The sequence below is a fragment of the Struthio camelus genome, chromosome Z (assembly GCF_040807025.1).
Source record: "Struthio camelus isolate bStrCam1 chromosome Z, bStrCam1.hap1, whole genome shotgun sequence".
NCBI classification, from domain to species: domain Eukaryota; kingdom Metazoa; phylum Chordata; class Aves; order Struthioniformes; family Struthionidae; genus Struthio; species Struthio camelus.
Genome location: NC_090982.1, coordinates 16,517,838 through 16,544,836, shown reverse-complemented (window position 1 = coordinate 16,544,836; position 26,999 = coordinate 16,517,838). Strand labels below are relative to the sequence as shown.

General features: G+C 41.6%; 1 protein-coding gene across 4 annotated transcripts in view; it reads right to left on the bottom strand.

The window, feature by feature from the left end:
• The window catches only part of PALM2AKAP2 (PALM2 and AKAP2 fusion), a 275,215-nt gene that overhangs the window by 18,226 nt on the left and 229,990 nt on the right, over positions 1–26,999 (bottom strand). For all 4 annotated transcript variants that reach the window (XM_068927120.1, XM_068927117.1, XM_068927118.1 and 1 more), the window contains one exon: positions 2,022–4,410. In XM_068927120.1, coding sequence (XP_068783221.1) covers positions 2,022–4,410 — 2,389 coding nt within the window. The remainder of the gene's footprint in view (positions 1–2,021; positions 4,411–26,999) is intronic.

Below are 26,999 nucleotides of genomic sequence, written 5' to 3'. Positions count from 1 at the left end.
GACAGCAAGGGTGAGGCGACCTGAGGGTATTCGTCCTGGAAGGCCAAGACAGCCTGGCTAATTTACAACAGCTGAGAACTCTGCATCCACTGTTTTAAAACAGCACTAGAAATAGCAGCTTTAAAAAAGACGCTAAAAAGGATGGCAATGTTCTCTTTTTTTTTTCTTTTTGATGGATGATATGCTTGCATATTGTTACAGACATAGCTCTCCTTAGAAATTAGGTCTTTGAATTGTCACCAGCTGCGAACTGCAGTAGTTTAAGTCACTGGCCAATAGATCCACATTTTCTTTCCTGAACATACAGCAATTGGACATTTAAAAGAAACTGTCTGGAATGGTTCCTTATGAGTTTCACTTTCTAATTAAAATGTAATTTATAATGAATGTGTTAACATCAAACACAAAGCAAATGCTTCATTACCTAGAGAAATAAGAAGTAGCAGTAGTATACTGTTTTTCGAGATACTCCCTTCAGGTAAGCATTAAAGACAGCAGTCCTTTCAAAATCACTTGCAATTTCAGTCGCATTTCAAGCACTTGAAGCTACAGATGAAGCTATTTTTGAAGGCAGGGATGAGCTTACCTCAGACTTTTACACAGTGAAGAACTGTATTAGCTGAGGCCCATGATCCTATGTCTCTCTCATCTTGCAAGACAATATTGTTCAAAACATCCCATTTATTACGATATCTGGAGATTCTCTTCCAAATATTATTGTTCTATAGGCATAATAATAATAGCACTCCAAAGAAATTATCACATCTGTTACATGTCTTGGCAAGAAACACAGACTAAAATCATTCTCTTTATAGAAGAAACGAAACCAGGCGCTAGCTATTTATGCACTGCATGATGCTCAGTGTTCAAAGTCAGATTGGGCAATGGACTAAACGCAGACCCAACTCAAGCTTATCATGGCTTTCAAAAAAAAGGGATCATCCTCCACAATTTCTGTCAAGTGCTGCTGTCTCAGATTTACATCACCAGAAATAAGGATGGAATTTAAGCACGCTGGGTAATCTTATCTATTTCTTCCTGAAGGTCACTGTTGATAAAAACTTTTAAGGGCTTCTAAAGTATATGTAGATCTACCCTCACAATAATGACTACAAAGAAACAAGCTGGGCCTGCATCTTCTTCTGATTTTTATAATATATTTTTTATGATATATTAAGAAAACATGAGATCTTCATTTTATTTATTAAAAGGGGCAAGGGAGAACAATTTGCTACTGATTTCTAAACTGTAACTGTTGTGAATGCACGCACATGAATGCAACAGCTAATCAGTCAGAAGAGGACTTCTAATGACTCTATTAAGCACTTTCTGATTAACTCCAGTACTCCTATTTAACTGCAGTACTGAATGGTACCTCATAGCTCTGGAGACCTTTTTACCAGACAAAGTTTGTTAGAAAAATCAAGAAATATCAGATAACAGCAGAGGAAAACACAAAAACAAATCCGATGCAACCCCTGAAAATCTATATATCTCAAAAAGCTTTACATTTGCTTAATGACTTAAAAGAGAATATAAAGCCTTAATAAAAAAAGTCTTTGTACATTTATCATTCAAATAGCCACACGGCTGTGAAAAATGTTGCTGTCTTTCCAGGTGATGATCCCAAATTTCAGTGGGTGGTTCAAGCAGCATAGTGACAAACATGACATCTTATGAGGTGGCATGGGATGAACAGAGCTTAGGGTTTTTTATAGACTGATCACTGTAGTAGGTAAGTTTCTAATGTAATACATTTGGGAAAAAGCAAAAACGCCCATATGCATGCTCACAGACAGAAACCTGCGATTGTCACGGGCCTTCCTCCAGAGGAAATACACCCCCCCCCCCACCTCCACCCCTCTGCTTAAATATTTCAGTTTCCACACAGATAAAATCAGGACAACACTTCTGCCCCCTGCAAAATAAGCGTGACGGATTCATCAAAAAAGGCCAAACAAAGAATCCGACCTGACCCTACAGTCATGTTTCGTTTCCCCTCCTACGCTTTGGGCTCTTACCTGGTGCAGTTTTGTAAGACACTGTTCTGGTGGGCATGGGTGGTGCGCTCTTCATAAGAGGGCTCGGTGCGACCTGTAGACCTTGCCTCTGCCTCTTCAGCTCCTCTTCTCTTTCCTGGGCTGCTCTGATCTCTTCTTCTATCATCGACAATGTCCGCTGCTTCCTCGAGCGTAACTTAAAAGGGCCCATGGTCACTTCAGGCTCTTGTGTGGCAAGGATAGAGGCGGTGCTCCTCAGCTCAGCTGCCTCTGAATACTTACTAAAATAGCTGACTTCTTGCCTATTTTCCTCCACAAGGAATGGCTGGCTGGCTGAGGATATGGGTGATGGCTGCAAAGTCTTCCGTTCCCTGAGTCCTGAGTCTTCCTCTTCTGAAGTCTTTGGTATTGTATCCCTTTTTTCTTGAACAGGAGAAGACACCTGGGGTGGCTCAAACATGGGGCTCTGTTGCTCCTCAGGGCACGGCACTGGCCCAGTGGCTGACAGCTCTTCAACTGAGATCTCCTGCTCTGCCATGATTTTCTCTTGCTTACAGCTTGTTTTGTCTGCCTGCTCAGCTATGGCTTGTTGAATTGCGTTTTGAACTAGCAGGCCAGCGTGATACTCCAACTGGTCATCAATCAGCACGGAATCTGCCAAGGTGGAGGGTGGTGAGTCAAAGCCTGGGTCGCTGAAGGACTTGGAAACACCTTCCTCTCTGCACTCCGCGGGAGTGTCAGTCTGGGGGGTCTGCGGCAGGGAGAAATCCGCCAGCGAGCTTTCCTGGAGGGCGCTCATAGTCTCATTGGAGGCGCCACTGTCGCTGATGTTGTCCATGCTGAAGTCATTGGAAAGGGTCTCCAAGACAGTGGTATCCTGGGACCTTACAGACAAGTCATCCAAGCCAGAGTCTAGTTCCTCTGGAGGGGAAGAGGCGCTGGTTGACTTTGAAAACTGGTCTAGCACACCCTGTCCGTCATCCTTCACCACGGTGAAGACTGCTCTTGCACTCATGAATTCACCATCCTCTGGCCACAGTTTTGAGGCCTGGCCACCTCTGGAGCTGTCACTGCATGGTAACTCTCTTACTGGGTCAACAATGTTACTCTGAGCATTCACATCCTCCTCTGAGGTACAGGCAACCTTTTGTGCTTTGACCACAGTGACATCATTACTCTCAAGTTGTCCGGTTTGTCCACAGACAGAAGCAGGTCTTGCCATGGAGGACAGTGGCCTGTCTACATGCGAAGAACTGAGGCTCTTGTAGAAGGGTTTGATGGAAAACATTTTGGGTGTCCCTGACCGCCTTGGTGGGACCTGACCTTGAGATGGACCTGAATGCTCCATTAGCTGGAACTGCTTCCTGGCAGCTGAGAAATCAATTTGCTCTGTGACAATATCCTCTTTTTTGATACTGACCGGCTCTGGCGGTACAAAGGAGCAGCTGACCTGTTTGGGGGATGTTGGCGTTGCACCTTGCTGCTGCTGCCTCTCCTTGCGCTCCTTGTACTTCTTGTGGGACTCCAGATGCTCTTCATCTAGCTGTTCTTCCAAGGTCTTCTCTTGGGGAGGGTTCCACCATTTGGCGGCAATGCTGGGATTTTTCTTGACAGCCTGGCTTTTAATAAGTTCCCTTCTTTCCTTTTCAAGTTCCATCATTTCCTCTGACGGTCTCACTTTCCGGACTCTGTATTTTTCCTTCTCATCATCTTCTTCAAAGAGCTTAGATGGTTTTTTGTCTTCGTGGAAGGCTCGTAGTTCAAACTTAGCCTCTTTCTTAAGAGTTGTTAAAGTTATTTCTCCGTCCTTAGAAGATCTTCTAGAACTGTTTGAAGAAGCGGGACTCCCAGGCACCTTCAGACTGTCACTAGTGTCTTCTTTCAATCCCCCCAAAGAATGGCCATTAGATTTCACATTCTCATCATTTATATTAGCTTCATTTCGTTCAGCCACCAAGGGTGTCTGGTTGTCAGCTACATTTTCGTCCCTTTCACCTGGTACTGAGTTGTTAGTAACATTAACAGATGCTCCTGAGCCATCTGCAACAGAGACTGCACCTGGTTCAGGGGAGGATGTCCCATTAAAGGTATTATCTGCAGCAGAATCACAGCAATTTGCCTCCAGCACTTCATCGAGATATCTGATCTCTTTAGCAACTTCACTGTCCAGAGATTCATGCCTGTCCTTAAGTCCATTGTGGCCGGCAGCAGGGGAAAAGAAGGGAGTTTGATTGTCTGTGGGATGTGGTGAAGCCACTGTGGTGATGCTTTTGTGTTCAGAAACTGGAACTTCAATTTCCATTTTCTCTTCCTTTGTAGCAAGCACGCTAGCCGGCTCCAGGAAATTGGCACAGTTTTGGTCTCTGTTTTTTCTCAACCTGATGTCATCCTCAGGGATTCTGGAAGATTTCTATAATGAAAGAGAAAAAAATGATGATAAAGTCCTAAGAAGCAACATTTTATTTTATGCAGAGTAAACACCACCTGGAAAGCAAATCCTAGCACTTCTTAAACTCGAGATTAAAGTAACCCTTCACAGTGTGGGAAAGCCAGGTAAATCATTAATACTTTCTTACAAAAAATAGGAAAGTTGTTTTACCTAGCCTGGAGAACACACTAAAACAACAACAATCTTTCATTTAAGTATCTCCCATCTGGTTATGATCCACCCTCTATCATTTATGCGTGCATTCTGGTTTGCCACTAAAAAAATTAGCTTTGTATTTCCAAATTATTAATGACTAGGTAGTTTAGGTTCTTCAAGGGTTATACACACAGCACACCACATCTAGCATCCTGGTATTTTAAAAATGCTTTCCACACCCCAAGGAAATCTCATGCTGCTTCCACAGATGAAAAGTATTACTGCCTCCCTTTTACAGACACAGAAGCTAACATGCAGGAAGAGTAGGCGATTCATCCCATGTCAGATAAAAAAAACCATGGCAACAGCAAGGGATGTTCATTTCTCAGCGGACCAGTCTCGGCCATCAAACAGGGTCAGAATTGCGCTGTGCCTTTCTGCAGCCCACACAGAAACCCACGCACAAGGCCTGGGAGACAGGATGTGTTCACGACTCCCACAGGGTGGACAAAGCCACAGGGTGCGCAGTGGGGACCAGAGTCATGGTCTCCTCCGTCCTACGGCTTTGCTCTACACTGCAGATGCGCTGGTTCCGTATTCCTCCCTGGTGGGTCGCCTTTGGTCTCAAGGACTGCACTTCTGTTCTGGTACGGGGCAGATTTTACCTGTCAAACAGCCAGCTGAACTTTCTGGGAGTAAAGTTGGAAGAAATTTTTCACTGAGCTGACAACAAATCAGTGAAATTCTCAATAATTCTTAATTGCTGAAAGGTAAACAAAGAAGGTACCAAAAGAAACGAAAAGGTCATTTTCAGCATTGTTTTTAAAGGAGAATTTGGTAACTCCTCATCAGAACACAGCAGCACATGAAAACAACTGAAAGCCGCATGTCTGTCCACGTCTTTGAAACAGAAACTCGATACATCTGTTCCCCTAACTCTTTTTTCCACACGTGTTTTTATGTAGTATGACTGCTGAGGCACAGGTTTGGGTAGCAAACACTGAGCAAAACTGTAAAACACAGTGGATAACCAACAATGGCCACCATTGTCTGCTAGCCACACTCCCTTGCTGTCATTTATCATGCACGTTTTTAGTAAACACTACAGCAGAAAATGATCAGCTACAAGCAGAATGGCATTTACCAGTGACCTGTGCAATCACACTGCCTCTGGGTTTACCCAGGCAATAAAATGCATTTGACAGGGAATTACAGCCAGATAGAAGAGCTCTCTTTCTAAACACACTTTGAATGAGCTTTCTGCCAAATTTTGCAGTTGTCATGCGCTTGAAGATAACGCTGGCTTCAACCATTGGATATTTTCTCCTTCATTGTGCTTACAGAGCAGGAAAAACTTTGCAAACAAAAAACAACCAACCTGCTTTTGATTGTTTACTTTAGTTAACCTACCCGGTTGGTTTCATTTTACTTTGTTGAATCTAACAGTTCTCTACCTTAAGTTTCTAGCAGCGCTTTTCTTAAAGGTTATTATATATTTCACTATTTAAACATCTAAACGTGGTCAATTTTTTCCCTAATCCCACTAAGGATGTATGTGAGAAAGCATAGCTTTGTCTGACATACATAGAAGAGCTGGTATAAGAAGTCCTAACTCTTTTGAGTGGGCACAGTAGGCATGAAAGAATAGCCATTCTTTTAACCTGGAGGGGCAAGAACTGCTCTTGATCAACCTGCAGAGCTTGTGGTGACGCGACACAGCAGGTACTCAGGTAACAGGATGAAGATGGCAAGTCTGATATTAAGGTTTAAACCTGCTCTGGCTACCTCACTGGTGCAGAACCAGGGATGCTGTTACCCGGTGCAGTCTGTGCAAAGGGACGTAAGTGTCAGTGTGGGACTGCTGGTGGTCCTCTCTAGCATGAACAAGGAGTATGCCATCAGGCTTCTGCTAACGATTGCTTCTAATCCGATGGATCAAAACCACTAGTGACATTTGGAACTACACATTCTCTGTGGCCAGGTCTCCAATGGATGCAGAAAATGATGTATTAAAATTATGCATCCCAGACAATACACTCAATCACTAAATCACATCTTCTGCAGAGCTGAACTTGAAGCTGAAGCTGAGCTGAGGGACCACTGGACACTGTACTTCTAATACCACTGTACAATGCAGCTAGGAAAATGTTTAGAGACTCCAGGCATTAAAGTATGTCTATTTGCATCACTGTACTAATGTATGAACCATTTCAGGTGATGTCACATCTGGCTATTCATGTTACTTTTAGAGAACAGAACCAAAGATGAAGTATTTTATCAGCTAATTTCTTAATAAGTAAGAGTCCATCCTCTTATCATAGCTGCAATTCGTAGCTCACAATGAAGGCATGTACAAGTAACTATCTAATCAGGGCACGCAATTACGATAGCACTGATTCTGAAAGCACATGTGTCTGGGTAATTAGCATGGCACACGTAATAGAGCAAGTATCTATTTAGACAGTAAAACATATCAGGAAACACTGGTACTTATGGGAAGAAGACTTTCTTTGCCAGAAACTAGGAACTGAGAGCAGTGAGGAGGGGTCTCAGCAGGGAAGAGATGCTAAAGAAGTGGCGGAAGAGGGAAAAATATTATAAAAAAAATGTCAGCTTTCCCTCAATACATTCTCATAAGATCTGGGGACAATTTCATGACGTCACGATAACAAGGCGATGCTCCATATATCGACCAGTTATCTGGAGAAAATAACCAAGAAAATCATGAGGATGGGAGGAACTGACAAAACAAACTTTTTTAGTCAGTCCCGGCCACAGAGCCTGTTCAGGAGGGTCCAGAAGGGTCTGGGAAAATGGTGCCTGTTGGGATGATGCTACCACAAGTGGGAGGAGGCTTGGAGGAGGAGGAAGGGCAGTGGGAGGCACACGGACCCCCCCACCTTGACTGCTTTGTGGAGGCAGGCCAGCCTGCCACAGGTCTGCTTTTATTCCATCTGCAGTAGATATGTACCAACAACTTTGTATTTGATGCCTATAGGGAGGGTGCTTTTCCGAGTCTGCCTCACTACAAAGGCCGGTAAGTTGGGAAAAGGCCTGCATTCAATCCTAACTGTAGTCAGCAATACAGCATTAACAGTGATTAGCACACACCGCTAATCTAGATTCAGGCTTTCCAAAAGTCACTGTTACATTTAAACAGTTTCTGAATGTGCATTCATCTCCCTCTGTTTAAATCAAGATGCAGCAGAGTAATTGGTGTCATTTCTATAATGCTCCTGCACTTTGGTAAGCTGCAGTTATTAGCAGCTTAGAAAACGATTAGCATATTTCCTTGTTGGTTGAATTCTTCATTTACAAAAGTGTAAGTGTTTGAGCAACCAGTTCTTTCAGGAGGAAAAAAATGTGGGTGTCCTACGAGCAAGATCCAGCAAATACACTGCCAGTGCCTTTCTTTGTCTCATGCAACAGAAACTGCATATGTCAACAAGAGGGAGGCAGGCCTTCTCAGCCACATCCACGCTCTTCTGAAGCAAGAGCAGGACAAAAAAAGAAAGGAAAAGAAAAAAGAGAGATTTAATTAAACCCTTAATTAAAAACATTTTGTAGTTTAGGAAAACTACACTGTGGGTTTCTACCAATTACTCCAGCCAAGTTTCAGCACAGACTTTAACACTGTTGGTCTCCTGGCATTGTGAGTATTATGCACTTCCCATTTCTTCAGATTTCATTTTCCTTTGGAGAGATCCTGTGCTGCCCTTGCTTCTCTTCCCACCGCCTGATCACTAGGTCATTGCTTTTTTCAAGCCTTTCCCCTCAGTTCCTGGATCTACCCCTAGGGCCCATCATGTCTCTAGGAATTCACAAGCATAATGTAAAATCACATTTGTGTATGGCTGACTTGCTAATCCACCCCTCCCTGCTGATGTGCATCATCTCTTCTCTTCACCTACTGCCTTGGCCTGCCTTTCCAATGTCCGCTTGCATAGGGGAAGGAACTAAATGATGTATTTGCTTCTGGGCTGACTCTGGCAAAATCTCAAGAAAACGGCTGTTTTCATTCAACTTTTTCTTTTGAAGAAGGCAGTCACCATCTGCACCACAGATGGAGACAGTTCCAAGCGCTGTGAAGATACCAAAGATGCTGGCAGTGCCGTACTTCCAGATGGCCACCTGTCTAGTGAGAAACTTCTAGCCAAGTCGGGAGTTTTCCTGCTCGCCCTCTGAACAGCAAGTATCTCGTCACAGACGTCTATACTGTATAAGACTGGCACTACAGGAAAGAGCTGCAGTTCTTTAGGAGGAAGAAAAGCAAATGCAAAGCTATACTAACTATACCCCACTGGTGGAGTCAAGATAGTAGCGCTGATAGCTAACGCGTACTACTGTGCAAAGGAGATGGAGAAAAACAGCTCAGGCAGCTTCAATCACTTGTGCACGCACCCCAGTATCACAACTCTCTGCTCTTCAGCCCAGTGCTCAGACAGGTGCCACCGGCCCATCCATTTCTACACGGTAATCATGGTCCGAACCATTGCAGTGTCCGGCCCTGCTGCACCTCCTCCTCACACACTCCCACAAGGTGCAGCCACCCTGTCCAGCTCCAGAAATGCAATGGTCCCTCTCATCACCGCAGGGACAGGACCACTCCAGGTGGGAGTCTGTGAAGACATTAGTCTGGAGAAATGGGCCAAACACTTGTGTTTTAGAAAGCAGTCGCGGGGAGTTAAGCAAGGGAAAACTTCAGTCCTGGAACTGGGAGAGAAAAGGGATGCTGTAAGTGCTGGGGAATCGGGGAGAGGCATGGGATTGCTGCTGACACTTCCAACAAGAACTGTGTCTTTTCATTAGAAAAAAAAAACAAAAATCAAATGAAATTGGATAAAATTTCCAATTTCAGGAAAAGAAAATCCCAAATCCTGTTGATTTTAAGATGTGTCAGACAGAGGCTAGCCTTCCCTTGATTAGTAATCACAATCCTCCCACTTGCAAAGCAGCAAAACCTGGTCTGTCCCTCTCACAGAGCAGTACATAGTGTCTTCAGTACGCTGATGCAAACCATTTTGATGACTAAAACCTACTAGCTTTGAGCGTCAAAAGTAATGTTCTTTATGAGCAACTGGCTACAATCCTGAGTGACTTGACTGAGAGCCAGACAATACTACTGCTGAATTCTCTTCATGAAAAGTAGTTTCCCCCCCTTCTAATCACCTCAGAAAAACACAGCATACAGCCCCAAATCAGTGCAACCTCACACTACCTCCCCAGACAAAACGGTGGGGACATTCTTTTGCAACAGAAATAGTAATAAAGTCTGTGGGGAGACAGCACATAAACAAGTTGCTACTTTGAGAGCTTGCTGCGTGACATTTTCTGAGTGGTTTTCTGTATGTCTTTTTTTTTTCTGTTTTAGTGAAAGAGTTATGATTGCATTTGTGTGGAAAGCATGTGAAAGGCTTTGCAATATTTTTTTTCATTCCAGCTGAGCCATAAACTTCAGCTTACCCATACGATTGCCAATAAGACCCTTTTATCAAATCAAAATCCAATTATCTTTTGCTGGTGTAATAAATTAAGGATGGAGAAAAGTGGGTCAAAAGAGAAAAAAAATTATGAATAATTATGAGCATATACTGTATGACAGGCTATTTTAATGATGAGCATGTATTCAATGATATGTTATTTTTTTAAATGTTTCTCTACGGCTCAAATATCTTCTGTGCCCTCAGTGAAAAACGGCTAAAGCCTGTCCTAGGCAGCCAGGTTTCCATCTCTGGAATAACCCCAATTACTTCCCAATAAAGCCAGGGTATGTAAATTGGAAGCAGTTTTCACCAGGTGGGAGGTGACCTCATCTTTTAAGCCAGTTATTTTCTCTTACCTAAAAATATGGGCCTGGGCTCTATGAAGAATTTGTAACCCTTTCTGTTCGAATTTCAGTTACTGCTGTTGGGAAAAGAACAATAGATATCTTCCCTCTTGCGATTAAATGCTTGTGCAGCTGTTGGAAAAAAAAAAATCCAAATGGCCAATTACTTTTTATTAAATACTTTCATTCCTGCAAAGACCTGTAATTATATGAAGCACCTGCATGGACAAAATGACTTAAATGAAAATGAATATTTAGCAACCAAAAGGCTGCCAGCTGCTGAACTAGAAGAAATATCTCTGCCGATAGAAAAAATATAAAGGTCATACAAGCCATTTAAGTATGGCTGTTATATAGCTGGTACTAGGCAAAGCAGTATATATTCCAGTTGAAGAGATGAGGGATTCCACAGTATGTGGGGCCGACTAGCTTTAATGTGAAAGCTCTGTTCCACTGTAAAGTAAACAAGATGCAAATCTGAAATTACAGGAAGCTGTGATTAAACTTTCATTCAGAAACGGCAGCACTGCTTCATAATGTCACATTCCACCACCCCCATTTTCTGTCAGCACCCGATAACTGGATGCTTTGAAGAGCTCTAGAATAAGCGCTTCACAAACTCTGAGAGAACAGAAGCTTCTAATACACAAGAGATCAGTAAAATGCTGGTAACAGGATTTCAGAGGCAAGAACGTGTATGCAAAAGACTGTTTTCTTGTTCTCTGCACTACTCGTTTCTTGTAACATAGGTCAGCCTGAAAGTGCAATTGAATTAGAGCAGTAAACACAAGCATAAGAAAGCTTTTCATAAAGAAGAAAGTTTTTTTAACTCTCATCACTTTCATCAGTTCAAAATTCCAATGCTGATGCTCCTTTCACTTGCAAATTGATTTTCATCTCAAAAGTAGAGCACAGCTAAATATTATCTCTTCGATTGCTTCCCTCACTTCCTCCCCAGAACAGAATAAACCACACAGCGCATCCTGTGTGAAAGCATGGGAAATAAACCGATGTTACAGAAGACATAGCATAGACCTAGGGTTAATACAAAAATATAAGCATATTAATTGACAACAACGGTATTGACTCATTATTATTTTCTAACTCCTTGTTACACATTTTTCTGAAGTCTCACCTCTCAGCGCCTTGCCTCTCAAATCTTTGTTGAAACATGAATGAAAGTTTCCAAGAGCTGGGATACTTCATTTACATAGCATGTGGTGCTAAGTCACCTACAATGGTAAATACGATCTCCTGGGGCAATCTCTATCGTTACCAAAGCAAGTACAACAGTTTGCTGGAGGAAATGAAGAATCTCATATCTTACTAACACATAAGAAGCATTACTCAGTTAGAAATTTGTCCACTACATAGCAGGGAATCCCAGGTATGATGCAATTTTTAATGAACAGAAGGAGAACTTCCTCTTCACAAGTGAAGGTCACAGGTGAGGTCTTTTACCGTGACCTGCTGCATTTGCTGACTCCACCTGGATAGACTCTGCTCAGTCAGTGCTGGTGGATCTGAGCTCAGAGCTATGTTGTTAGGAGTATTCTTTTGCACTCCTAACTCTCCATCGGTTTGATGTTAAGTGAAGAATGAGAAATCTCAGCTGAATAAGGACGGAAAGATGCTCAACTTAACATGTGCCCCACATAGATATTGACTTGAGTACAACATGTATGAAAGGAAAATCACAGTTTCACACAATTCTGCAACTGAAATATATCCAACCTATGTCAAAGATGGAACAATTGCTCTGGTAAAGCACCATCTAAACTCAGCAGGCAGTGGAAAGGATGCTAAACTAAGCCTTGCTTTCCATACTCTCTAACACATCACGGCAATGCCAGTGCAAGGAAGGGGTGACCTTTACGGTCACTTGCACAAGAAACAATGAGACAACAGGATTTCCAAAATTCCTTAGTCTTTTGAATTGAAGGCTTCTCATTCCAACCAAAGAATGAAGCTACAACCTTCCTCTATAAATGTGAGATCTCAAGAAAAATACTAGCTTGTTAATCCTTGTGGTACATGGGAAAGTCAGAGATGTTGTCAGAAAGGAATTCAGGTTAGGCAGAGGCAGGAGGAAGGCAGTAAATGGACACAAAAGGCCATACAGTCTACTTATTTTCCTAGCAGATCTGATGGCTACTAAGCAAACTGTTTCAATAAATTGGAGGAACAGACATAAACCTGCAGTAAGTTTGCAAAGAGGCTTTCTGAGTTGTATTAGTATTAAATTTAAGTCTTCTGATGATAAAGGTTCTTTCGCTGGTGGATACAGTTCTGTAAATCTCACAAATGGCCTAAAAAGCGCTATCTGAAAGAAGATGGGTGAGCGCTCATATATCTGTGTTGAAGCTCCTTCATTGTTTACTTTCAAGGACAAAATAGAAGCAACTGAATGTTTTAACTGAAGTAAGTACCCAAGAACAATCATAAACGTGGCTAAAGATGGATGTATTTTTCACTTTTGTTCACTTCCTTACTTCATAAACCTAAAGTGCTGAAGATAATAGAGCCTTTTGCTGACTATTCCCTAAAGCCTAATTAATACTTACTGCACTTCTAAAGGGCAAGACTGTTCAAGATCTGCTGGAGTAAAAAGTGAAGATGTAGAGAGGGATAAGCCAACAAATTATATTCAGAAATGTGCAGAAAGAAGGCTAACTGTGTTTTTCTCTTTGAAAGCGGAAAAAGGTTTAGAATTAATACTAATGCTTTGGCTCTATCTGTAGGACTTGTTATGGCTGTTCTCACCGACCAGGTAAGACCAGACACAGCAAAATCTCATCAGCAAAGCCATGCCAAAGCACCTAGTGTGGCACAGTGTGTCACACTGGTTGGCAGCCTGGTCTGCCTGGAAGATGAAGAGCAGGACAGTGTTTATTTTACTGCAGGCAGCGAGTCTTGGGAGAGTTAGAGTACAAAAACTGAACCAGCCAGCAGGCTTAAGCACCCTGTGGATTACCTTCTCCCCGGTAGTCAAAGGAAAGGGTTATTTTAAACCTAAAGACCCCTAAAGTTATCTATAACAAGTCCTCAGTCCAAGTAGTAGCTTAGAAAGGCTCACATTTTCCATTCATCTCTGTCCTCGAGGTATTTTAGGCTGTTACCTCCAGACTCAGGCAAAACGAGATCACTAGCACGTTACTGAAGGAAAATTGAGAGGACATTAAGAAAGAGTGTTAGCTCAAAAATCTTTTGAATCGAACAAGTGGAAAGCATGAAAATACGTTGGTGGTCAAAGGATATAACTGAGGTCTCAGCCAATAGCTGTGCTATGGAGGAGAAACCATATCCAAAAAGAGTTGGGAATTCCACCTGCCTGGGACCAGACTCTCCGATGGGTCCCTATGTCGCAGAGCTCCGCAGGAAAACACAACCACACAAAAATGCTTTCACCCCAGTACCCTGCTCTAGAAACACACAACAGAGAAAACAGCATTCGGGCTACAAGCTACAGATTTTACCAAAGAGCCAAAACCTTGTAACTCTCATGGAATGCAATCCGTAAAAGCCCTTTCTTTAAGGGCATGCACATAATTTCACATTCCAGATCGCACACACACAAAAACACCCATTCAAAAACATACACCCACAAAATGAAAACTGCTATCATGTTAAATCAGTCCACTGTAGCCAAGATAATCAGTGGAGCTTAATGTACCGTTTAAAAAAATGCCCAGCAAATAAGCAACACTTAACTGAAAAAGAAGTCAGACTATACGGGTTCTATAGAACGGTTTTATTAGTAAGAGGCCAAAAGTCTACAGTTTCTTGTAAAGAGGATGTTGGTAAATTCTCCACATGCCATTGCTGTCCCCAGGCTATATAAATGACCCACCATGTGAGTCAGGCATTGGGAGCAGTTAGCAACTTCGTCTAAGCTTTGTTCATAGCACAAAATAAGCATTACAGTCATCTTACTAGCTCTTGCAGAAGAATTTTTCATTGGAAGCTAGACTTGGATTTTTTTTCTTAATTCCTTCTTTGGAAAAATGACTGCTGAGAAACCTTGGGGAGTAAGACATTCCCTTTCAGCACCTACTCCCTCTCGTCCCTCTGCCCCTGCACCCCCTCCCCTTTTCAACCAAAGACTCATTATTCTTTCTTTTCCTGTTGAAAAGCCACTGATTAAATGACCTACAGCACATCTGGACTACATTAGGATATTATTTGATTAAGACATTCATCACTTGCTCTTTCAGCAAAGTGGAGAATTAAGATAATGGTGGAGAAAAATACTATGAACTGAACTGACTCTATTCCAGCTTAAACAGCTCAGTTTGAAAAGTATGACTCTGCAGTACCTAAATTGAGGTTTTCCTTTTTCCTTTACTACAGAAAAATCAAATGGATATTAATTCGTTCACTTAATGTTGGAAAGACCATTATAACCATGTGAGCTGTTATATGAAGAGCTGCTGTTATCCGTATTTCTCAGACTGCTTGCTCGGAAATATCTGATCGGAAATATCTGCTTGCAGTATTTTAAAACAGTCATAAAAGGGCCCTCATTAGACAGTAAGCAACACCTCAGGTTTCTGAACAAACAGAAATTTGACACATTGCAGATCAGGTTGCTTTAGAGGGGAAGGGGAACAGGCAAAAATTGCTTCAAAACTGCATTGTTTATTAGTTCACTCTTCCATCTGTAAGCAAGTTTTCAATGTTTGAACTGATTACATGAGACTGGCACTATGGGGTCTGCGTACATAAAAAAAACAAAGCAAAACCAGAAGAAAAGATCATACTGTCTTGGCTTTCTGATATTTTACTCTAAAATTTCCTTCCTCATTTCTCAGGAGCTAAAGAGTGTGTCACCCCAGTCCATGCACGGGTTTATCAACTAAATGCCACAGAGTGTATCAAGCGCCATAGGAACCAGGAATGTCATCGCTGCTAAATGTAACTGCTCACAGCAGCATGCTGAATTTACCTCAGTATTAAGGAGTTAAAAGATGAAGCCGAACAGATATCCTTGAAAGTGTATTTACCAAGGAAAGTTTGATTTATGGTGTCAAAGATGATGACACAAAGATAATTAGTGGGAAACATCCAAACACCCCTCCAGAATAATTGAAGAATTCAGCTAAAAAGTGTTTCTAGTAATGCCCTAAAAAATACTCATACTGAACATGTGGGTGGTTTTCTTGGTCATCCCATATATAGGATACATAATAGGGTTTCCTGTCTCTAGAACCAATATTCTATTGTATTATGCATAAATAAAAAGCAAGCTGTAAATTTCAGTAAGCTCTGCCTACTGTCTATAGTGGATGGGCGAGCCAAAGAGCTATAAATGCCACAGCAGTCACAGTGGAAAATGACTGATATTTAAAATATTCCTCCCTCTTCCAAATGAGAAAGGCTTAATGAAGATACAAGTTCATAGGTCAGAAATCTTAGCTTACCCTTTCTCTCTCTCTCTCTCTCTCCCTCTGTGTTCCTGTAAGCTCTGAAGCAAAACCAAAAAGTGTCGTTTCCCACAAAAGCCTCCACTTTTTGTGGCTTGTCAAGTCAAATTCCTTCTCCGCTCCTTACATGACTGTGATGTCATGGACTGAAGGAGGGCTGGTTTCAAAAAATGAAGCAGCCCACACCGTTAGCCCATTCACACAAAGAGGCTGTTTTAAAAAGAAAATGCCACTTCACGCTACTCAAAAAGTGCAGCACTTCATTTTACCTGTATCAGAGCTACCTCGTTAGAGTCCCCTTCAAAAATATCATGTGCAGTGGACCCAAAGGCATGTTTTGAACAAGCGTTTACATTTCTAAGCGTGCGTGCGTGCGTGCGTGTGTGTGTGTGTGTGTGTGTGTGTGTGTGTGTGTGTTGGTGGGGAACAACCCAACAACGCAGCATGTGGCTGGCTGCCTTTGTGTGAGCAAAGGGGCAATTACAAGAATGGCTGCTGTGAAAGACGTGGGCTCCAAGCAGTAATTTTTACCTACTAAGAGACAAGAAAGGATTGACTATAGTCTTTCCATAGGAGAGACTTAAATGTTAACTGAAATGTTTAGGCGACTTTGGTAACCCTATGCTTTCAGAAGACCCAGATTAGGGCAATGGTCTCCAGACCTGCAGGAAATACGTCAGCCACATGTAACACTTCTAAAGATGGAGATAATTAAGAAATTGGAGCAGAAGGTGACAGAAAGTACAATATTTTCGATAGCACAGTATTTATTCATCATTGCCACCTGTAGGCTAGTGATACTTGAGTATCCATGGATTAGGTTTCCTGGAGGCTTAATAGTTAAAGCTAAAAACACGAGCCATGTTAATCAGACATCTTCTGCCAGCAAGGATTAAAAAGAACAGCAGTGGGAATTTCTTCCTTGAGAACCCTTGAAGCTGGTAGCTCACTTCAGCCTACACTTGACCACCTTGTCTAAAACAGGGTAAATGAGGCAAGTCTGACCGAGTTTCAGTCTCTATGGTTTTAAAATTGGTAAGTAAGAAGTTTCCTGTCATCAGCTGAATAACTCTGTGAAAGCAGCATGGAAATAAGGTTCTCACAGGAAAAAAAAAAAAATCCACCAAAATACCTGTTCTCATTCAAAATGGCTATCCTAACATAAAAACAAAATTGTCCTCGGTGAGCTTTATGATATGAAATACTGGGTACTTTCATATACCACACCTCATGCAGAAATATTAGCTGTCTAGGCAAGGAACCAGAATCATAACATAAAATGACCACTTTTCCATACAAGTTTTTTTTTTTTTGATCACTCAAGAATTCTACAGAATGGTGAGGGGAAAATACCTTACAGAGACACTGAGTTCTCTACTAAATTTTACAGGTTTTTAAAGCAATTTCTGCAGCTCCATACTGATTCACACATTGCTAAATTTTGTGACATGTTTCCTCAGAAACAAGGAGAAGCAGCCGAGAACAAAGAAGGTGTATTAAAATTCTGCCTAATTTGGTCTACACGACCTAGCATTAGACAAATAACTATCAGTCACTTTCTACCACCCAAAAAATACACAGTTCCAGTAACACTGCTCCACCTTTGGTCACTGAAGGAGGAGAAGGTCACAGGATATGTATCTTATGTACTATCCCTGCCACAGACTGTCCAAAGCCCTATGTGCTCTGGAGGTCACTGGAGGACAGCACTGTAATCGGAGAACTATCTAGATATGCAGAAGATGATAGTGATTAAGTCACTAGTTTGCTACAGACTCCACAAGAGTTGCCCACTGGACTTGCACATGCTCAGTTTGCATTAAAATCTACAAGACTTGCTTTGGGAAACAGTTTTTTTAAAACAGCTGTTATTCATACAACTTAATTCTGCAACACAGGAATAACAGCATTTCCTTAACATATTGGTATGTTGCAAGAATGGGCTGGCTATTAATAACAAACACCTCATATACACTATGGCAGTGTAGCTCAGTAGCTAATACAGCAGATACACACTACTCAACCCTCTTCTGCTATAGCTGGCTTCAAAACCAACCAAACAAGCAAAATAAATCACCTAAGTGTTTTTTCTCAGGAATTCAGACCCATCATTACCATCAAGTGTACACAGATTGCTTTTGGATTGTTTTTTTCCTTAAAGCTCCAAGAGAATCTCAAGTTTCTTTTAAAAAATGTTCCTAGTTTTCTTGGTTGAAGTGAAAAGATTGGACAGAAACTTGAGCAGTCTGAATGATAAGGAAACAAAAAAAAAATCCCAAAACAAAAGTCTGTCTCGGAGTAGTCCACGAATATTTTAAAATGATCCTTCTTGATTTATTGGAAGTGCAAAGATTCTGGACTCATCTGTATTTTAAACTGCCTCTACCGCATGACTGTGAGCTGTGTTAGCATGTCCTAGAATCACAGGGTCCTCTAACCACACCTTATTGAAAGGTGGCAAGTGTACGAAGATTAAACTGCATTGGAGTGCCTGTATAAGTATCACAGATTCACAGAATAATCAATAAGTGTTGTCTTCTGGGGATATCAAGGACAAGATTATTAAGGACAGAGTGATGCTGGCCCCAGTGTCTGGGGAAAAAAACAGTATGCTTGTATTTTAGTCCCATGCTCTTATCACTGTGTGTTTTCAAAAACCGATCTTTAAACCTGTACCACAAAGGATGTAGTGTGTTGTTTTCCTTTTAGTAGAAAGTTTACTCTGCAATGAAGTTTCTTACTTATGACGTTCTGAATAAGTGATTTGGTTTTATGTAATGTTTTTGACTTGCATTAACATAGAGATTTAAAATAATTAAATTTGGAAAAATTGCTAAACCAGCCAAAAGTATAGAGTTCCTACACATTGCTGCAATAATAATAAAAATACAATTCAAAGTGATTTATCAGTTTCAGGCCTCTAGGTCTTCTAAATTTGCAGCACAAATGCTTATTAAAGCTAGGGACACTCGATTTTGCAGTTGGATTTGTGTATACTAAAAACTAACATGGGACAGGCAAATCCTGTTTTTGGATGTAGATCTGAGGATGCTCATGTCTGTAGCCAACAGTGTCTCTCAGCACAGCGGGTCATGTGTAGTTCTAGTGCTCATCTAAAACTTTTCAATGAGAAAGGCTTAAAGATCTCTAACTGGCTGCATGACTGCCTCTGTCAATGCCAGGACAAAACTTGTACAATCTGAAGAAACAAGTAAGCAAAACGACAGCTGGTCGAAGAAGAAGATGCAGGGCCATGTTCACTGCAGAGGTCTCCTAACCTTGCAATACTCCTTTGGTTCAAAACAACCTTCACTGGTGAACCTTCAAGATACTCCATGAGGCACAACTCACTAGGCAAAAACTATGCTAAGAGTATTTCCGGGAGAAACCGTCTCAGGTTTCAGCTGCTGCTTGTAGTTAGTGTTTATGGCTAGGCAAGCACGGACCATAAAGTTTTCTAAAATCTGGCAGATACAGAGATTTGCATTGTTACAAGTTCTCATTAAGCAGCACGAAACCTGTAGTACTCACATAAGCCCAAGATCTTATAGAGACACAAGTCCTTGGAGCCAGTGTGGTTTCTCATATTTTTTCTGATCAGCCCAAATGCTTTTGTACACAAGAGATACCACAGCATTAGAACTACACTGATACAGTTACAGCTTGATGCAAAGAGTTAATTCCCGAAACATACTTGGGACAAAAAAACTAGCTGCTCTGCTTTACGGAAAGTGTATACAAGCTTACGGTAAACGAAATAAACCCTATTGCAGGTTCTTTTCCTGATCGGGAAATAAACACTCTGAGTGATTTTCTGAGACCATAGGGCTAGCACCCTTATTTGACCACTAAACTCAAAATGCACGACGGTAGATGAAAACAAATACCAGCAGTACTCCCTTTTTTCTGTATCAACAACCTTTTCAGGACATGTATCTCATTAGAGAAGGTGTTATCTCTCTCTTCTGCATCACAATAAAGTTGCTTGCACATGAAGGAAGTTCTTGCAGGACCAGAGTCACCATTCCAGCTTGTTATCTTCAAACTAAATTGTCTCTGCAAATCTCTGTTGCAGCCCAATTTTACTAGGGTTGTAAAATGAAAAGTACCCCAGATGGCAGGCTCCTGTAAGAAAGACTGGGGCTTCAACACACAACTGCTGAAGATTGCTAAACATTTTAAGAATCTCCTTCTCATTTTTCATACCTGCTCTGAAAATTCACCTCACCAAGCCAGCAGAGAAATAAATATGGGCTATGTAGGTCAAAGAATATCAGATCCAAGAGATCTAGAGATCCAAAACTACAGGAAATAAGGTAAGGTTTCTCCATTTCAATGCCAGGTCTATCACTGACTAGTTCTGTGGTCTTCCACTTTTCAGTCGCCCCATTCTTTGGGCTACTTTCCACCTAAAACAGGAATAACTCTGCAGTCCTCCTCTGCCTCCCAGTCTTGGTGTAAGGACTGATGGGCCTATGTTGACGTGAACCAGTGCTTTGGACTTCTGCACTTCTAAGGCTTGTGTCTGTAAGACAGACCTGGGAACCTGAGTTTAAGGCATGCATGCCATTTCTAGCTACCACGTCTAGCTCCCATTTCTAACTTACCTGCATGACTAGGAAATAAGCTCCACACAGTGTGAGGGATGAAGAAAGCACAGGTCAGGAAAGGCGAAACAACCCTCTGCACAGGTCTCAAATCTATCTTTGATTCTGATCAGGTCAGGCCTGCTCATAAGCCAATTTTCAATTTTCAGCAGCGAGAGCAACATATCTGCTTGCAGCAGTCAGGGAAGCTAATCTGACAGAATTCTTTCTCGTAACAAATACTTTTCTAAAATAAATAGTTTTCTTGGATGCTTCCTCATGTTTAAGTGGCTATTTTATAACCAGCAATTATAAGGAATTTAATCTGGTGAGCAATCTTAATTGTCCTTCCTTCTCCTGCCTCAGAAATCACACGCTTTAAATCTAAAGGCCACTTCTATTTATTTTATGAGAACAAATTGGCTCTGTCAGTTTAATTTCCCCTGGTGCTGTAACCAGACCTGCTCTTCTTCTTACAAAGACAACTAGAATTAAGCAGAAATAAAAACAATTTCTGAGGCTAGGCTGCATGGACAGCTCGCTTGCATTTCAAAATTCTCCTTCCCAGAACAGACCCCTCACTGGACACTCATATTTCAGGAGAACGGTCTGTCAGACGAGCTGCACGAGAGTAACTGCTCTAAATGAATTATCCCAGAATGGCCACTGAAATAAATTTCTATGAGGAAGCTGTCACATTAAACCTTGATATGGGAGCACTGGGGTCTTACACTTCACTACAGTGCTTTGCATTTGCTGAGCTACTTGAAGTGGGCAGGAGCAGCTCTTGCTGCTCTTGTTCTCACCCATGTTCATGGGGGAGGAGACCAGGGTCAGGATTTACCATTGCTCCATGTCAGGATTGCTCAGGATTGCAGTCAGCTCCTCAGAAAGAAAATGCCTCCAGCAAAAGTGTGTACTTACATAGGCAGCTGGGCTTGGTAGTACAAGCAGCCCGGACTCACGCAGCGGCGAATCTTTACCTCTGGCAAAAACTTGAGAGTCTGCGTTCAGCCCTACTCAAAGAATACCTGGAGGCCCTCTCTTACTGCTATTTGGGTTGAAGTTCATTTCCACGCGTAAAAAAAGCGTGCATCACTTTTATTTCCCATGCTAAACAGGTAAAACTTCTTAAAAGATGTATTCACACTTGACTGATCTGAAAACTGGGCCTCAGGGGCATTCTGCCTTCAGACTGAGAGCAGCACATGGCATGGTTCCTACTCCTGGCACAGCAAACGTGACATACCTTGTCAAAATTACTAGTGCTAGAGTCATAAGTGCCAATGAGCTGGCAGCGCAAGATTTCATAAAAAGATGGTGCTAGAAAAACAAGCTAGAAAGGCCATACTACATTCCATTTAAGTTGTTTTTCTCATATGTTTACAGCTGATATTTGCCTGTTCATCTGTGTATCTACTCTTCTGAGCAAAAAATAAATCTGGAGTGACAAATTGCTCATGTTTGTTATGAGCCATGCACAGAGGGAGAGACTCCCCTCTTATCTTTACTCGACTTTTTTGGCTGCTCTCAAAAGCATTGGCTTACTGACACTCTTTTGCAGTGGGTACTGAGGTGGGTGAAAATTGCACTCCACAACTGGTGAGAACTGATGCAAGCATTGCTACCCAGTGCAATTCCTGTGGCACACGGCAATAAGTGCTATGTTCACCTCATTCCAGGGTAAAATATTCCCCTTCCACTCTTTAGAGATTTAAAAGTCTTAAGCTTGTTTCAGCATCCCCCACTAGGGAGGCAGGCAAATAGCTGAGTTTCTGCCTTGTGGTACAGGTGAGGTGGTTCAAGATAGCCTGGCTCACCTTCTCGATGACAGAGGAGGAAGCCGCTGTCCTCTGCTGCAAGAGATGACTGCACACATACAGTTACCGTAAAGCGGCAAACAAGCAATGTCGTGTTTACCCTGCTGACAGAGTGCACAGTCTTATCTCATGGCAAATACTGGCTGGCTAACCACCCTTCCACCGAGGGACAAGCTGCCTTCAGCTGCTTTGTGCTACCGTGTCAGGTCTGCACAAGGGCAACGAGGTAGCCCGGATCAGCTGCCCTATGGGAACTGTCCTCTGCAGCCCCTTGCCTCCTCGTCAATGCAAGGCGATTTTAAGAAGCTTACTGTGAACTGATTTAAATACTGCTACTACTCGAGATAACTTGCCATCTTACAGGCTTAGGCTGTTTTTCCAATAAATGCAAAAGAAAAGGCGGGGGGAACACTAGCTAAAACTCTAGTTAAACATTAGTTAAAACAAGCTATTTATTGTGGTAGCAAGGAACCTGTGCACAGAGTATGTTTTGATTTGTTGAGATATGGTGACTAGAAATAAAGATTTTGGGGAAGTTTGAAAAAGCCAGCAGAAAAATGTTTGTTTTCAAACAGAACAAAATGTTTAGGTAACTCCCGGTCTTACAGATAGGAGTTTAGTCTGTTAATTTCTCTTAATTTAATCAAAATCTGAGTGCTTAACTCTGTTGCTTTCTGTAAGAGTTCCACATCCTGCACAGGCAGAGGGAGGACAGTTCAGGGCTCCAGCAGTTCAGGCTTTTTGCATAGAATTAAACCTTTTTCCATGGTCATCAAACACCTACTGAATTCACGGGGGAACAGATGTCTGAAGTCAGAGTGAAAATCTTTCAGGCTGTCTTCAGCCTCGCTGGGGTTTCAGGACATGCATTCTGAAGTCAGATATTACCAGGACACTCTGCCCTCGCCCCCTGCTGAATATATTAAATAAAACAAGCTTAAGACATGTTTCTCTAAGCAGAACAAGAGAATGTGCGGGGTTGTGTCAGATGCAGCGCTGCCTTAGTTTTGAACAAATACAGTACTTTAATGAAACATGCCGAGAAAATTAGAGAGGAGAAATCCCAGCACTCTGTAAAGGAAGGAACACCTGCTTGCAGTAACAACACTTAACGCTATCTGCCATCTACCTAAGAAGCACCACTTCCAGGAGGAAGTACAGGGCAAATTACCAATATAAACTGGAAGTGGTTAACCTTTTATAGACAAAGAATTAACAATACAAAATGTCAAACAGCCATAAGCTTAGAAAAAGTGCATATTTTCAAGTTTTATTTACTGCTTCTTTTACTGTAATTACTCACATATCCTTTCTCATATACTTAATACTGGTAAATGTCAAAGCACACACATATTTGGCGTATTAAAATTGACTTGTTTTCCAATAGCATAGCTGTGCTTTTTATTAAATAACAGCAGCAATAAAAAGTTACTTCCTACAGTAGAGAATGAGGGTTTAAACTACTTTCCCCTGACCTTTCTTCCTCCTACGACAAATCCTTAGCCCTTGCCGTATACCATCACTCAGCCAGAGCAGGGTTAGGGGTTCAATGGGCATCTGGCACCGCAACAAAATGATGCTGATGGGCTGACTGACAGTCAGACTGGCAGTCTGACTGGCAGTATCTCTCTCTGGTGTCAGGCAGCAGTTTCAGAGGCTAAGCTTCAGCTAGAACTCACAGAATTGCATTTTCCTTGAAAAAGAGCTGCATGCAGCTTAGGAGATGTGGCTGGTTATTCCTAGTCTAAAAATACAGCTTATGATTTTTTAATAAAACCTTTCAGAAATCCGTAATCTCATGCATTCCTACGACTTTGAAAAGGCCTGGGGACAAACAAACACAAGTGATAAGAAACATGCTGTCTACAGCTTAAGTCTTATTCATATGCCTAATCCCAGTGCAGGATGATGCCATCCAGTAAAACTCTGGTCTCTCTGAAGAGGACCACAGTATTCTCCAACTACAAGTTCCAGCTAAAACTCACAATATCAAGCACAATGCTGCTTACTCAGTCAGGAAGGGCATATCATGGAAATGTTAAGGAATCTTTAAATGAATAAGAAACATGAACATATATTCCCTAGTTGTAATTACTTCCCAGTCTTTAGAAACAGTAATTTAATATTTTCCATCAGTGCCTTACCAACAAATTTGTATGAAGGCATTGGCATTTTTCCTGATCATTATAAATTTCTTACAGTCTCCCTGCTGGTAAATTAAGTTCCACTGAATTGATGGCACTGTGCAAAAGGGCATGAACATGGTTCCAGTATGACGTTATACAGAAATGCAGTGTTAAACCACAATTAATTCTTAAACTAACTAATCAATGCACTTTTTTTCTTTCATCAGATGTTACTGGGGTGCAAGATCAATTCTGGGGCTACACAGACTCCCTGAAGTTCTATCATGTTCTGATAACACAAACTTTAACTATCAAACAGAGGAGGAGAAAACAGCAATGAGTGTGCCAACAGTAAACACACAGAAACAAGCACCATGTTCCACTATAAGCATACTCCTCCTGATGCAATAATATTTTCTTATTTTAAAAATGCTGGGTTGGAAATATCTGCCTTTCGCACTTTGGAGACTGAGGTTAAGAGGAATGCTGAAGGAACATTTCCATTTCGGGGCAAAAAAGCCACACAAAGGAAAGAAATCCCCAAGGGGCAAAACTTGTTGCTAGGAAAAAAAAAAAAAAAAAGACCTAGGCCCAGCATCAGGAAAGCATACACTTAAAAGTCACGTAATAGTAAAAAACAAGGCAAGAAACTCTGAAAGTCAACATACGTGTAGAAGTGCATACAAGTTTGCACATGCATAATCCTAAAGTGTATCTGAGACTAAGGAAGTACTGTATATTTTAAGGGAAAAATGAATTGCAATAAAAAGATGTATAATCACAAAATCTTGTTAAAGAGATAGATATCTTTCATTGGTGTATGAAACGATTAATTCAGGGTGCAAATAAACTTGAGTACCTGGAAAAGCCTATTTTTTATTGCTTAAGAACATAATGACATGATTTCTTTATGACAACATTTTTTTATGAAATTATTCTTTTGTAACTCTATTTCCCCTCAATTAAGGACCAAAGGTGAAGGGTTCTCTGTAAATCCGTATTCATGTGTGAAATGGAGAAAGCTTATGGGACTGTTCCTAATACTCTATTGGACAGTTTTCCCACATTTGTCAGTTTCTTTTCACTACAGATTCAACTGATTTGAATCAATTTGAATTCAACTGATTTGAATTCAATTTGTCTTAGATGTACAAATTACAAAGTGTTAGATATTGGCAGGCCTCAGCTGTCGTGATACAAATTCTATGCTTTTGGTAAAAACAATTTACTAACTCCAGAATTATTTGGGCAACTGCTTCTCTTTCTTCTTTCTTTTTTCCAATATGGCTAATTTTCCTAGGGCTAAGACTTGTCTGTATCACTGTGATAAGATAAAAAGACGTTACAGTGGTTGTGAACACACCTGAACACATATTGTGAACATATAATATTCGTTTTGAAGACCCGTTAACATCGCTAGAGCGGTGTGCTAGAGACACCATATTCTGAAGAAGTGGCTACACAGAATTCAGCTTTGACATGCTCTTTTTTTAGTACATTACAATGGAAAATCAGGGGTTTCTGGTCTTGCAGACATACAGAGAAATTCCTTTAAAACGGTTCACCAAAAATTCTCATGATCTGGATTTGCAAGACCTAGCAGGTGCAGTTGCAGCAGTTTAGCATGAGTTTAGCAGTTTAGCTGCAGTTGCAGCATGACGGCTGTGAAGAAACATTGTGGCTCGTTAGCTGCTGAATAGTCCAAGCGCTCTGCCACACCTATTTTGGGCAGGAGTGCTAGACACACTGCTGTAGGTAGTGGTTTCTTCAAGCCTTCCTTTTCAGTCAAGGTACTCACCACTGTCCGAAGACCTGCCAACTACAAGAGTGATCCTGAGACCACAGTTCATGAAACGAGACCTCCCATCATTTCTGTTTCGTTCTCTTGGGCAGGGGTGAGTGCAGCTCTACGGGGCAAGTCGGAGACCTTTTCTGCTCAATTGCTACGAACAAAGAAATGGGAGCTGCTGCCTCTTGGGAGTTTGCAGAACTCGGAATGACAACTACTCGTACAAACCCACGCCTCCGCAATTTCTCTTTTCTGAGTTTTTCCAGCATGTTTTCTCTTCCTCTTTTTTGTCTTTATTTTCCCTCAGCTTTCTCTTTCATGTCAGCTCTTCCTCCTTCCCGCCTCTAGCTTCCTGCATCCACCACCTACTCGTCTTGGTGCAGGAGTTCCTCTTTAGTCCATGAAGTCTAGTTCTTTTCTTGCAGAATCTTGCAATAGTGGGGACTGTGGTTTGAGCCAGTTTCTCTCATCTCTATGTAAATTGGCTTCTGCTGAGATTCTGTGTGTGATCCCACTCAGAAAGCAAAACTGAAACATGTCTCAGAAATTGCTCAGCACTCCTCCTGCTTTATATCTTTAGGCGTTCAGATACAGTCTGGGGAAATGTCTCTAAACCAACACGTTGTCTCACACTGTAGGCAAACATCAGCGCTGAGACATTTGCTTTTAATCCCCTGCTTATATTCCAACAATAGCAACAACAACAATAAAATCAACCCATAATGATTTTTTGGCCCTGACCCAGCTGCTGTGCAAACTAAGGCTCTAAAAATTACAAGGCTGCAGGGTTTTGGAAAGCAATTGTAAACCATGTGTGTCCTGTCTGCAGCTATCTTTAGGGGCA